Source organism: Ochotona curzoniae, unplaced genomic scaffold (genome assembly GCF_017591425.1).
Source record: "Ochotona curzoniae isolate NIBS_2020 unplaced genomic scaffold, NIBS_Ocur_1.0 contig_1014, whole genome shotgun sequence".
In the NCBI taxonomy this organism is placed as follows: domain Eukaryota; kingdom Metazoa; phylum Chordata; class Mammalia; order Lagomorpha; family Ochotonidae; genus Ochotona; species Ochotona curzoniae.
Window position 1 is genome coordinate 7,032,873 of NW_024464920.1, and position 14,961 is coordinate 7,047,833.

General features: G+C 48.0%; 1 protein-coding gene across 23 annotated transcripts in view; it reads left to right on the top strand.

Moving 5' to 3' along the window:
• Nucleotides 1–14,961, top strand: part of ANKS1B (ankyrin repeat and sterile alpha motif domain containing 1B) — a 1,034,668-nt gene that overhangs the window by 1,008,161 nt on the left and 11,546 nt on the right. For all 23 annotated transcript variants that reach the window (XM_040980136.1, XM_040980153.1, XM_040980163.1 and 20 more), the window contains 3 exons: nucleotides 4,384–4,395; nucleotides 5,280–5,366; nucleotides 10,249–10,386. In XM_040980136.1, the coding sequence (XP_040836070.1) occupies nucleotides 4,384–4,395; nucleotides 5,280–5,366; nucleotides 10,249–10,386 (237 nt within the window). The remainder of the gene's footprint in view (nucleotides 1–4,383; nucleotides 4,396–5,279; nucleotides 5,367–10,248; nucleotides 10,387–14,961) is intronic.

The window sequence follows — 14,961 nt, forward strand, 5'->3', positions numbered from 1 at the left end:
CTGCATAGCTAGAGGTTGCGTGTCTGTGGATCCCGCCTACCATGATGGAAAATATCAGGGGGGAAAAAAAACATGTATTAAACGTGTAGTAGACTCATCTTGCTTGCCTTTATTCCCTAAATGATAAAGTATTGCAACTGTTTACATAGATAACAATAAACTAATCTGGAGATACTTTAAAAATATGCATTAGGGTGTGCCTAGGTTCTACAGAAATTTCTGTAAGGGACTTGAACATTCAAGGATGTTGGTATAAATACACTTTTTCAAAGCCTTAATTATTTTTATCTAAAAGATTTAAGAGAGAGAAAGATCTTCTATCCTCTGGTTCACTCCCTAAATGGCCATAACAGCCGGAACTGAGCTGATCCAAAGCGGGGAGCCAGGAGCTTCTTCCAGGTCTCCCACACAGGTGCAGGAGCCCCAGGCTTTAGACCATCCTCTGCCATCTTCCCAGGCCACAAGCAGGGAGCTGGATGGGAAGTGGAGCAGATGGGACATGAGCTGGTGCCCTTATGGGGTGCTGGTGCTGCAGGCAGAGAATAACCTATCCACCATGCCAGCCCCCACTACACCTTTAAGATAGGCTTTAAACCTAAAGCAAAAACACCAATACCTGTTTCTATCCTGAAACCAAGCAGTTCGTAATTCAAAATTTTCCTTGGCTAGCCGCTTTTTGATGTTTCAGGGGCCCGATGCCATAGCCTAGTGGCTAAAGTCCTTGCCCAGCATGCACCAGGATCACATCTGAGTGCTTGTTCATGTCCTAGAGGCCTTATTTCCTATCCCGCTCCCTGCTTGTGGCCTGGGAAAGCAGTCGAGGACGACCCTAAGCCTTGGGACCCTGCACCTGCATGGGAGACCCGGAGGAGGCTCCAAGCTCCTGGCTTCAGACCAGCTCATCTCCAGCCATTGCAGCCACTTGGGGAGTGAATCATCGGACAAAAGATCTTCTTTCCTGTCTCTCCTCATCTCTGTATATCTGCATTTCCAATAAAAATAAGTAAATATTAAAAAAAAGAGAGAGTGATGCTTCTAGTGGCCATCTCCACTTGAAAACGATTTGATTCTACTGAATGACTGCAGATTATGTCGTTCAGGACAGGATCTCCAACGGTGCCTGCATCCAGCGGGAAGTGTGTGTCCCCGCTGCCCCAGCTGCTGTCCCGCTGCCCCAGCTGCTGTCCCGCTGCTCCAGCTGCTGTCCCCGCTCTGCTACCCCTTGCTCTGCTCACCCACTTGGCTCCTCTCCCTGGCACTACTCCTAATCAGGGATGGGTTTTTCTTGAGAGCTTGTTTGGAGGTTCTAGCAGGGGAGCGCAGCTACTCATATACCCTTGACCGAAGACCGGTCCTCCTCTAGCGGGGATGGTCGTCCTCTTCGACCAGGCGCGCAGCTTCGGGAGGGACGCACATGGAGCGGTGAGGGGGGAAGGGGACACCCGCCTAGCCAGCCAGATCAGCCGAATCAACCCTGGCGATCAATGGGGTGACAGATGTCGCAGCCAGATCGCCCTCACATCCAGGGATGGGTTTTTCTTATTGCTAATGCCTGGGTCTTCTCTTTCCTGGTGGGCAATCTCTGCCTTGCCTTCTCTGACTCTGCTCTGTGCGCGTCTTCCCTCTCCACCAGTTGGGCTTTAGCCCTGTCCTTGTTATTTCTTAGGAAAATCATTTGCTTACACAGACGCCTGTTCCCCTGTAGTATGCCTTGTGTCAGTTAACACCTTCTTCATCCTCTCCTCTCTTTTCTCCCTCCCCTCTGTCCCCTCTCTCTCCTCTCCCTCCCCTCTCTCCTCTCTCTCCCCTCTCTCTCCTCTCTCTCCTCTCCCTCTCTTCTCTCCGCGTCCCATGCGCAGCCACCAGAGCAGCAGGAATCATTTGAAGGCCTTCTGTGGACCTTGGCTTGGCCGAGCGAGCCACAGCCTGGCAGACCCACCACAGCACCCTCATTTCCTAACAGTCAAAACCACCGCATGGTTTCTCATGTACAGGCCTCCGTGTGTGTGCACATGTGTATGTATGTGTATGTTGGTGTTTCTACTACAACAGCCCTTTTTAAAAAAAAGTTTATTTACTTGTGATGCTGAGTGACAAAGAAAGGTAAGACGGAGAAAGAAATCTTGCATCCACTGGTTCACTCCCCAGATAGCCAGGGCTGGGCAGGCTGAGGCCAGGAGCCTGAAACTCCACGCAAGGGCCCACGCACATTGCTCACTTCCCACTGCTTCCTAAGCACATTAGCAGGGAGTTGGATCAGAAGAGGAGGCACCAGGGGCATGGTGTTGTGGTGCAGCGGGATAAGCTGCACCTGCCATGCTGGCATGTCATATGAGTGCCCGTCGAAGTCCTGGATGCTTCAAGATAACTACCTATTCACTCTTCTGGGGCTGCGCTGCTCACACCCCTGTTGTTGTACTCTTCGGTGCTGTCTTACGCTGTTCCCCAGGAATGGCCGTCATGGTTCAGGTGCTGCGTACTCCCTTCCTCCTCCCAACGCAGTCCTCACGCCCAGCCACAGGCTCAGACTCCTTCTCAGCTCATTTGCAGACAGCCCTTTTTAACAGACTGGCATTGACACACCGTTTGAGGCCTGGGTGGCATTCCTGAAATAGATGGCATGCTTTTCCAGGGTTGTCTGCCCATGGGCTGTCAGAAATAACCGCCTGGTTCCTTGAAAAAAAGGTCAGTGGAATTCTCTTAAAACTCTTAAAATCAAGTGTCACTGTTTTCATAATTTTTTTAAAAGATCTGTTTTTATTTAAGAGGTGGATTTTTACAAAGAGAGGACGGCAGAGAGAGAAGCTCTTCCATCAGCTGATTCACTCCCCAGATGGCCACAACAGCCAGAGCTGAAGTGATTGGAAACTGAGAACCAGTAGCTTCTTCCAGATCTCCCACTTGGATGCAGGGGCCCAAGGACATGGGGCCATTCTCCATTGCCTTCCCAGACCCTAAGCAAAGAGCTGGATCAAAGTGGAGCAGCCAGGGCACAGACCAGTGCCCACATGGGATCCTGGCACCACAGGGCAGAGGATTGTTAGCCTGATGTGCCACTGCACCTGCCCCAGATGTTTTCATCTTTAAGTTGACTACGTGTAGTATATCGTATCAAAGAAAGGTTTGTCCTGGAGAATATATTCATGTGAAGGCATGAGCAAGGTGATTTGATGAAATCCATTGTTAACAAGGCTGGCACTGTGGAGTAGCAAGTTAAGTGGCGACCTGCAATGCCAATGTCCCATGTGGGCATCAGTTCACATCCCAGATGTCCCAGGTACTCAGTGACCGATCCAGCTCCCTACTGGCACACTGAAAAAGCAGCAGAGGATGGCCTACTGTTCGGGCCCCTGCACCCACGTGGGAGACGAGGAAGGAGCACCTGGCTCCTGGCTTCAGCCTATTGGAGCAGTCTGGGCTTCTTGAGGAATGAATCAACGGATAGCAGACCTCTCTCTTTTCCTCTGTAAGTGAATCTTTTCCAAAAAAAAAGGAAAAAAAAAGTCCATTGTTAATGTATACATGTGATCAAACCCAACCTGAAAACACAGCATTTCCCCTACCCTGTCCTTGTTTCATTGTGCAGGTTTCTGAGAGATGGTTAACAAAAAACATTAAAAAGATAAAAGTCCCCAACTTTATGCTCAGTTTTCACAGTAGCTCTTATGGTAACCACAAAAGAAAGCTGGTAAATGTGTATTTTATTATTGGTTGGGAAATTCATCAAGACAACCTGCCTTTGTCCACAGTATGAGAACCAATAAGTGTTTAATACTGTTCTGGGGAATTTATTTTCTGTCTTTGAAACAGGTAGGATGTTTCTCTGTAAGATATGTAACACTGCCAGAAAAACAGTGAAACACAACTTTCAGGGCTCAAGCCAAAGAGGTGGCACACTTCAGTCTCACTACTGGGGTCACTGTGTTCCAGTCACACTGTGCAACGAAAAGCCTTTTTCCATTCCAGTCTCATTTCAGAATTGAAAAGTGAAAATCCAAGTAATCCGAATAAAGAGATCAAGAAAGTTCACATTTTTTCATGCCTCTCATAGTATACCTGAGACAGCTGGCAGCCTAGGGCTCAGCGTGGGGAGGTTCTTGGGTGTCAGGCCTGGGGCTGTGCAGCGCAGTGCACAAACGGATGTGGAGATGGGGAGAGGAAAGGGGGGGTGGGTGCTGGCAAAGCCTGAAGCCATTACTAGAATAACAGCTTCCTGGCACCTACAGGTACCGTAGGGCTGCCTTTCCTTTTGTGCTGTTCTTTACTTTTTAATGAATCTGTGCTGTTGGTGAATTATTGAAGTCATTCCCTCTCTCACCTTTTTATATGTTTTTCTCTCCTATTGTGTTCCCACCTGTCTAAACCTGGGAAAAAAACCATCAGGCTAACTGTCAGGTAGGTTCTTGTTGCTGTTTAATGTGATTATTAAGATTATCCAGAGATGGCAATGAAGTAACGTGACTGTTGGTGACTGGTGTTGAACGAGTGAGAAAGCACAGCAGCAGCAACAAAAGGCTCACTCTGAATCACGGAGAAAGCTTCTTGCAGACATATGCAGCTGTGGAAGCTGCAGGCTGTGTGCTTATGAGAGCAGTGTGCACATCTGTCGTGAGAACCAAGCCTTAGGGAGAGCAGCCGTTCCGGACCATGAACTTGGGTTACTTATGCTGGCCAGCATGATGCCATATTTTAGAATACAGATTATTCCTAGGGCTGCTTACTTGTCGTCGAGCGGTTACAGTCTGCGGGTTCATGTGTGACCCTGCTGTAGATATAACAACTGCTTTTATGAATCTGGCAAGGTTCAAGAATAACTCACAGCACTGTGCTTCAGCCGGTGTTTGAAGTACCTGTCCAAACACTGCCAGTGCCTTAAAGGTTGACTAGGAAGATCTGGGGTCTAGGGGGAGTGGTGCCATATGTTTAGTTAGTGCTCGTGTACCCATCACAGATAAAACTGACCTGGTCGAGCTCTTGTCGAAGGCACACTCATTTGAGAGCAGCAGAGAGAGGCTCTTTATTCTACCTTTGGCATCAGAGTAGAGGAATGCCCCTTCCCCGACATGAAGCCATAGACGGAGATGAGAAAGATACTTTATGAGCCGAAAGGAAAAGAAACCTTTAGCGTGTGCTTGGTGTATGTTTAGTGTGAGTGTGTGCTTGCATATGTGCGTGCACACTCCTTTTGAGTTCATTTTTATCTTTCAAGAGGAAAAATTCTGTGCTTCAGTTGCTATGCAACACAAACTTCTCTAACAGCTTTGTGATTTCGATTGCAGAAGTCTACAGAGCAAATGAAGAAGGTCCCTACTATTATTCTTTCCGTCTCCTATAAGGGAGTCAAGTTTATTGATGCAACAAATAAGGTAAGTGTCCCACGTCGCTTTGCTTCAGACACAAGTGCAGTCCTGAGTTTGTGACCTAAAATCCTTCGCTCTCATGATGCCTAATGTTCCTCAATTTTAACCATTTCTCACCCCACTTCCATAGTGCTACTCACACCTGTGGTTATGCACATGCGTGTACCCATGCATGCACATACACACACACACACACACACACACACACACACACACACACACACACACACACATAGACAGGTACATTCTGAGGGCTTGGTCTGAGATTCATTCATGTACTGCTCTCACTCATCCATGATACCATCTCTTACAGAGAGATGGCATAACCCTTTGACGTACAGGAAAAACTACCTGTACTCGGGGTATTCAGAGTACATGGAAATGCTTATTATGAAAACACAATGCATGAATTTCCAACTTTTTGCACCAAGATAAACTTAACCTCTTATTTTTCTTGGTGCCAAAACCCAGGATAAGCTTACCTTTTAATTCCACTTATCCCACAAGGTGTTGAAGTCCTGATGAATGAAATGGCAGCACTGTCATTGTTCTGCCATTAGTGAAGGTTGGGTTCATTTGTGTCCACTTCCGCAGGAGATATGTATGTCTCTTCTTTAGTACTTGAGATGAATACCTGACACAAGGAACACAGTGTGTGACTTCTGTTATTCTGTAACAGCGTTGAATTCCTCACCGCTGAGATGGAACAGAGTTACAACGGGATTGTCTCCTTAAGGGGCACAATCAGCAAAGAAGGTCAGGCTCGCTGTGATGGCGCCCACTGGTGACAGTATGGGCTTTCATGTCAAATGTGGACAAGCAGGGTGCATTTGCCCCAGCCAGGGCTCAGGACGGGCTTCAGCAGGTGTGGAGTCCCCCAGGTGAAGGCTCACCTTCCGGTAGTGGTGTGGAAAACGTCGTGTTCGGATGTCTGCGTGTGTGCATCCGTAGTGACTGGGTTCTGAGGCCCTTTGTCCTCAGGCCACAGCAGGAGAGGATCACTGGGACAAACACTGGGATCTCCACCCCTAGGAGGTACTGACTTGGTGAGCCACTATGATTTGGAATGAAGGACTTAGAAAGTGTAAGGATATTGGATGATTTCAGCATTTCCGGTGCTAGCTACCAGCAAGTCTGTGCAAAGGCATGCCAAAAGACACTCCTCCTTCCTCAGATCTTAGTCTCACTCTGAACCGTTGCATCCATTGGCCCCTGCCTTAGTAAGACAGAGAGGGCTTATGTATGCTGCAGGGCACCTGGCACTCCAAAAGGCCTCCTTGCCTTGGCTGAAGGCTGCCCCATCATCACCCACCCATGAGTCTCCTGCTCCCTAACCTAATGCTTTCTCTACTCCTCCAGAGATAATTCACCGGGTGTTAACTATCTTCCCCACCCTGTGGCCCCCATTAGACTATCTGAACGAACCACACACACACACACCCTCCCAGCAAAGCACTTGCTTCCTTTTATTCTAATAAATAAATGACTTTGGCAGAGTTCACAGAAAAAGAGGTGCCTGGTTACAAACTCATAAATGCACTGCCTGGCAACTTAGGAAAAGGACTGACTCACTAATCCCGATTTAAAAGGGAGAAGCACAAAGCAATCTTGAATTACAAATGGAATTGGAAATAGATGCAGCACTAAACTGTTTTAGATAAAGCATTTCATCATCAGCTTCCTGTAGCCTCTTAGTCCAGACGTGGCCCTCGATGGGAACTGAGCCCTGAGGGCTGTGCACAGTCTGCCAAGCAGCAGTGTCCCCCAAGGAAGTGACCTGCTCGGTCAAGGCTGGGCTCCACCGTGCCTCCCTCCTAAGTCTCCACGTCCTGACTAAATTGGGGACAGTGCTGAGCCTGCATCTGTTTCTACTCTTTTGCCTTCCAGGTAGAGTTTGGGTTTTTTTATTGTTGTTGTGTAAGTTGTTTCTTGATTTTTTTTTTTTTTGGTAATGCCATCTTCCAATAGAGCTTATGCTATTTTGAGGGGTGGGGCACAAAATTATGCAGAACATTTGCCTAAACAAGAGTTTGGTTGGCTTGTTAAGTAGGACACGCTGCTGCTAAGCAGCTCAGAGTCAAGCTCAGATGGCATCGCGCTCGTGTGCTCTGGGAGACCTTACAGGGGTCTCCGGCTGCGTCAGCCCAGCTGCTGCACATGCCAGAGGACCCTTTCCGAAGGGGCTGCTCTCGTCCCTCCAGAAAACCTGGTCTCAGGGAGGAAGCTTGGGAGAAAAGCCCTATCTGGTGGAGCCCAGTGGAAGGAGGAAGCAGAGAGGGGCACACTTCTGTCCCTTCACCATCACACACTTGCTAGACACACACTGTGAATTGGTACCCCAAGTCAGTTGTGTTCCTCGCTTGCCAACCAGGCACCTCTTTAGCTGTTTCTCAGTTCCAGGCAACAGATGGGCAAACAAAATCCCTGCTGAAGGCAGTAAGCTGCCCAACTGTCCCGAAGAACTGACAGGATGAGCCTGCACCCAGGCCTCTGTAGAACACACTTAGAGGTGGAGGCCGACCCGAAGGCCTGCACTGCAGGAGGACTCCTCCTTTCATCTGTGGAGGAGCCGCTGCTGGACGCCCAGCAGCAGGTGGAAGGCACGGAGGGCTCCCTGCTGACTCCTCCTCCAAGGGAAGAGCCCAACATGCTGGCTCCTTAGGGGCTGCAACTGCAGTGTCCTTGGGCTGGGAGTCATCCTACACGTAGCCAACTGGCTGAATTCTGCAAAGGCAGATGGTGCAGAGTGGCAGCCGCTTCGGTAGTGCCAACCCAGGTCCAAACCACATTCCAGCTCCAGGAATAGATCACAAAGTTTTGTTCAAATACACCTTCTCCTCTCCGCCTACCTGTATGACATCAGCAGGAGCTAAAGAGCAGTGTTTTTCAAAAGCCTGTACGGATAAACTTGTTAGTTGTAGCATATTTTTATGAGCCTGCTTTCTTCCTTAGACAGAGGTCTACGAGTTTTAGTGGTGGAGGAGTCGGATTTCGGTACAGAGACCATCAGAGAACACAGGCCACGGTGGGGACTAGAGAAGGAAAGATGCAAGTAACAGAGGGGACAGTCTGGAAAGGCAGGGGTAGAGAGAACTCCCAAGACACATTGGACCTACTTTGAAGCTTTGCCTGGGGCCATGATGGTGCCACAAACCTCTGCAAAGTGACAAGAATAGCATCCTGTGAATGGCGATTTTCAGAGAATTTGGTAGGGTAAAACTCACAGGACACTGTGCTGTAATGCTTCCCCAGGAAGTTGAGCTACCATATACTCACTAGCAAAGGATCTCAAGAATGTACAAAATACAAACCTAATTAAAAATTGGAGTGTTTTATTTCCCATGACAGGCATCCTGGACAGGGGAGGCCAGACTTCCCAGGTAAGGGCAGCCCCAAACCCAAGTAATGGGTGAAGGCCTTCGCACCACACGTTTTTTTTTTTTTTTTAAAGACCGCTAATCTCCTCATTTGAAGACATACTCCTAAATTTCATTTTCTGCTTTTAGAATTGCTATCTGAGTGGCAAAAGATGTTCATAACCTTTGATTTTGAAACCGAATCTTTGCATAGAATGCTACTTGTTCATGGGATTCCAGTTTCAGTAGGAGTTAACAGCACTGCAGATAATATCAACACACAGGAAACAGGGAAGGCTGGCTTCGTTCTCTTCTATGTGTTATTCTGTAATTGCCTTCCAGTCACACAGCTCGACAGGATGAGGGACGTGAAGCGCTTGCTGGGGGTGCTGGCAGGGGAGGGCATTCTGTAAGCATCTGCAGACATTGGTGGGTATTTGCAGCACACTGTACCAATGGCAGGTTATTTAAGACTGTGCAATGAGAAAGTAATTATCATAACTAACGCACTAGGGACTGTAGATCTGTGACAACAGCTGAAAGCTCCTGGGAGAGCATACAATTAGAAAAGCAGTATTACTGATTTTTCTTTTTAAATATGTGTACATATAAAAAAGTTTCTAGTAGGGTCCACAGCCAAGGTGATGCTCCATGATGATTTTGTGCTTTCAAGACAACAGGCCTTAACCCTTTCCTCCCGCCAGCATGCCTCAGTGGCAGGCAGAGACAGGGATGGGATGGAGGACGCATAAAGAAATGATGGAAAATGTAACTCTGGTAAGCTGGTCAGAAAGAGATGGGGATGATGAAGGGCACCACAGTGTGTCTGAAAGATACTGGGACCTCCAGCGAGGCAACCCCAAAGTCCATGCTAGCTTCACCACCTGCCCTGCGTGAGGCATCTAAACTCTAAGGAATGGTTCCCTCACTGCCAGAAGAATGATAGAAACCACAGGCCCATTATCGATGGGCGGTCTGCTTAGCCCCGCGATGTTCTATCCATGGGGCACAGAGTCAAGCCAGGCATTGAGACTTAATTAAAATGGCGGTGTGGGGTTTCCCTTCCCCTCGCCCTACACTGACAGCCATAGAGACTTCTTTCTGTACTTGCCCTGACCCTGGGAGGACAGGAACTATGGACACACACAGGCCATGAGGGTTTCGACAGTCTCCGGGAGCCGCAGTTCCTCCCACAAGTACAAAGGGACAGAGCTGGTGGGAGGCTGTGCTGCCTGCCTACAGGTGGATGTGGCTACTGGAAACAGTAAAACGTGGAATGGTTATTTGGTTTTTGAAAAGTGTCTGCCACCAGACAGCACTTGGTGAGGACTGCTACCCCAGGGTATGACTATTTTTGAGATGTTTTTAATTAAATGAAAACATTCCTTCCAGACTGCGTGTACATTGGCCCACCGAGATGCCCCGGATCGCTTTGGAGAAGGAAAGCAAACACTTTCCCGTTACTTCTCTTGGCTCTGAGACAGGCTGGTTTACACAGGCAGGTAAACGGTCATTTCTGTCCTTTCTTCCAGAACATAATTGCTGAGCATGAAATCCGTAACATTTCCTGTGCTGCCCAGGACCCAGAAGACCTCTCAACATTTGCTTACATCACGAAAGATCTCAAGTCCAGTCACCATTACTGTCACGTGTTTACTGCCTTCGACGTGGTGAGTGCTACTTCCTGTTTGGGGAATCGTGTCTGGATTTCATTGAAAGTGTAGTTTGTAATGAGCATAAGACTTGCTTGCTAACCGTTAGGTTCTGTCGAGTGTATGAATACGCTAGTGCTGTACTGACTATCGCGAGCCAGAGGGCTCAAGCCACAGAAAGGCATCTTGTAGCTCTAGATGCCCAAGAGCCTGGGTGCCAGCATGGAGGCTGCCCCAACTTGCACATCAGCCTTCTCACTGTGCGTCGCACATGATCTGTCCTGTGTCGACAGACGTCTGTGTCCACATTTAAGGACCTCGGTAAGATTGGATTAGGACCTGCTGGAATGGCCTTGTTTTAGGCATGGTCTTCAAGCACCATCGCATTCCAAGATTCTAGGGGTCACAGCCTTCAAATGAATTTTGATTCAACCCATAAGATCAAACCTGTTTTGGCAGACTCAGCTTTTCTGAATTCCCGAAGATATGTTAACTCTTCCCCACAATTTAGAACTCTGCCCCTAGCGGCTGGGTATCTCAGCTGCCATCATTCAGCTGCTCACATCACTTCTCAGATTGGAGACATCACCTTTCTCTGGTGGCAGAGCATAACAGAGCTCAGCCTCCTTGTTCCTTCCCTGCCTGGGTCGGATTATCTAAAGTTCCGAGGCGTAAAGCTGTGTCGGCCTCGTATGGTAGTTGTACTTTTGTATGGTAGTTGTACTTTTGTATGGTACGTACAAGGCGAGGCAGCCACGCACAGATCATAAACTGGGAACCCAGAGTTGGGCCGTCTTTCTAGAGACTGTGGTGTTGTAGCACTACTCTCAGCCCAAGAACTAGTTCATATGTTATAAGCTCAGGAAACGACTGGTGGCTTTTGAGACACGGATGCATCTGCCCTGATGACAGCATATGCTGCTTACAGACACACCGTTGATGCAGAGCAGTGAGCACTGTGCAAATGGAGATGAAAGCAGCACGGAGGACAGTGAGCATAAAATGACTTACACTGAGCAGAATTTGGAATTGCTACTTTAGCTATTCTACCTAGCTTGCTGGGTTTGAAATACATGTATTTAAAGAATTAGACAAAAAGCATGCTGTTATGCATTTCTGAGGCCAGGCCTCAGTGAAAGGCCATGCATAGAAGGTCACTTCACATAATCTTTTCTGGGTATGACTGATACCATGGACGGAAGCCAGCCATAGTCTAAAATGTACGCCACCCCAGGGTCCACCGGAGAGCTTTTGTATCATGCTGCTCACTCGTGGCAGTTTTTAAAAGATCGCTCACAGGCCTTTAAACACACTCCTATTTTGGGAGGCCTGTGGAGAATCCTATGAAGGAGGTAGGTGGTAACAGGAAGGCCTGTGAAGCAGAACCCTGCCCGGCTGCTCCCAGGATCTCGGCGCTGATTAAAGGCATGGCGCTCGGGCTCCCGGGAATGGGCAGCTCCAGGGCGCTGGTGCCTTCACACAACCCACCCTTCTTGCAGGTGTTTAATCATCACCTGCCATTCTCCCTGTATCCACCCAGGGCTTGGACTTGTGCAACACAGTCCAAAAGACCTCTGTCAGAAAAGCAAAGAGGAATCACTTCAAGTCTTTCTTTACAAATGTTTTAGTAGACTTCAAGCTTGTACCTATTTTTGGTACATAATATTCTATAATGTTCAAATCAGGGTAAACATATCTCATTTAGGATGAGAACATGAAAAATCTCCCACTTTCCCAATACACAATCCATTCTCGTACTACTGCAAAATACAACAACAGAATGTTGTGTTTTGTTTGTTTGCTTGCTCCTAGCCACTTTTTGAAGTACCCTTGTGGAGCTGACAAAGTGGAGCAGGAAAAAATGTTGGTGCATTCTCTGGAGTAGGAGGTATAAAATTTGTTTTAAAAATCAGGAAAGTTCCTCATGTACTAGTTTGAGTTGTTGAAAAGTTTGTTTATAAACTAGCATCAAATGCAAAGGTTCTGCTGCTGGATCCATGTTAACTCTCACTGCTCTAGGGAGAACATGTTTGCGGGCTTAGGTGTATTTAACCATGCTCATCTTCTCTTACTTGCAACATTCTATCACCTTCGGTGCGAGGTGCAGCCAAGCCAGGCTCAGGCATGTATAGGTAGTGGAAGTCTTCAGCGCTGGTGGGCAGCAGGGGTTTGGAGACAGCTTCCTCTCCCGGGCGCCGTCCTGCCTGGACACGGGCCATGAATGGATCCAAGCTGGAGGAGAAAGAGGAAATGACGATGTGCAAGGAAAACCTGGTCCCGTGCTCAGCACCCTCCTGTAGCAAGCAAGGCGAGAAAGACGACACCATAGTCACTTCACCAGCCTGTGGCCCTGCCCCAAGCGCATTTCCTGCTTTTCTCATCAGTCGTGAAGTTTAACTTCCTGATTCCTCTCTTAAAGCCTTGAGAGGACTATCCAAGGGGCAGAGAAGGACTTATGGCTGACATGCCACCAAGGGGGACCTTGAAGGTGCCAAAGCAGGTCTGCTTTTGTCGTGTTACTTAGTCGCCACCTGACAACTACAAATTGTACCTCGAGGGGGTGGTGTTCCACCTTCTGCTTCTCCTTTTCTTCCATTGAAAACGATCCTCAAACTGGTTGATGGTGATCCTGCAAAAATGAATAGCAATGGAAGAAGATGCAGAAGCGTACAGAGGGTTCAAGATTGAACGCATTCCCTGGCTGGTCCTTCGCGTTCAGAGTGAAGGCCCCGCCCAGCCAGCTGAGACCCTTCAGCAGGAGCAGCTAATGGTCCTCACTGAATAAGAGGTAGCACTCCCAGGGTGTGGGTCTTCAGCGCCTGTAAGAAGGAACAGGGAAATTAACCCTGCTAGGGCTCCAACCATTGGCAGAAGTCACCACCAACTAACCAATCCCTAAAGGCCAAAAGTGAATGAGTGTCCAGGGCCCAGGGATTTTTTTTTTTTTTTGGTGACTATCCTCAATACTCTAGATGCAACTCATCTTTAAATGTAGAATAGGTATTTGAAACAGTTACATGTATTTTACCATCAATGTGGAGGTGGGATTTTTTCCAGACCCTTATCCCATACCCAATCTGTAGATGCTTGAGTCCCTTACTTATTAATAGTGTACTATTTGCACAACATCCTACACCCATCCTGTGTATACTTTAATATCCTAACTAATGCAGAAATGATTTAATGTGCACAGTTATACTGAATTGTGATGGTAGTAATTTCAGGAGTAAAGGCCTGCTCATGTTCAGTAAACAGTCTTTTTCCCATCTCCTGTTGGTGGTTGGACCTAGAGGTGCTGCAGACATGGTAAGAGGGCCAACTGCAGTCTTTGTAACCCCCTGCTGACGGAATCAAATCAACCAAGTCCTCCTCAGCTGAGATTCCAAATTGGCTCTTCTTAGCTTCATAGTTTGGAAAGAATGCCTCGAAGCCTTGCTGCCGTACTGGTAACGTGGAGATCACCATCATGCTCACCTCCTATGGCCTGGTGGAGACCAAATGAGGTGACACAGACCTGGCCCCCAGGGAGAGCAGTCACTGGGATGCTGGTGCTCTGGTGGTCAGACTTGGGTGAGGATTTACATCCTTGTGGTGGGCTTATGACACGTTTGGTCCATGTCTGAGGAGACAAGATAAATGCCATATAAAGACACACTGCTGTCATCACTACAGGCCTGCCAGGAGTCAGGACAAATCCCTGCTCTTCATCTGACAAAGCAGCAGTAAACAAATACAGTCATACCCAGTTTCTCTCGGAGCTGTGCCAGGGCCCAGCAAGGCAGGCTACCCCAGAGGGGGATCAGCTGGACACTGGACATTTTAGTATGTGAATTTGGTCACTTTGGAGAGTGACAACTTCTTAAAGATGATCTCAGGACACAGGCACCTGCAGTAAGCAGAGAGATCATTTCTATTTATGGTCTGACCTTTTGGGCCCCAAGTCAGTTACATCTGAGGATTCAACCCACGATGGATCAAAAATGTTGAAGGGAGCAGGCACTGTGGTGTGGTGGGTTGAGTCATGGCATGGGGCATCTACAGCTGGCATTGTACAACGTGTTTGCATACTGTGCTGGCTACTTCAGTTCGAAACCAGCTTTCTGCTAATGCTCCTGGGAGCAGCGAATGGCACCACTAGTGCTTGGCGCTGCCACCCTCACGGGAGGTTTGGAGGCTGTTCCAAGCCCTTGCCTTTTTCCCAGCTCCACACCGACTGTTACGGTAGGCATCTGCAGAATAATCCAGCAGATGGAAGCTCTGTCTCTCTGCCTTTTAAGTTGATTAAAATAACCCTCTAATATTTGAGAAAAGAACTAAAGTTGTACTTTTTTCTTGTCATTATTCCCTCAATAGTATAAATAACTTTCCATAGTATGTGCATTGTATTATGTATTGTATAGCAAGTAAGCTCTAGATCACTAGAGGTTAGGTGTGGGTTACATGTAAATAGCACACTGAGTTATATGAAGGATTTGAGCATCTGCAGGGTTTGGCATCACTGGGGGTCCGGGAGCTGCTTCCCCTGAAGATACCAAGGGAACAACGTCAAAGAAAGGGAACGCCCAGTTCAGAAACACCAGCTCCAGCAGTCAG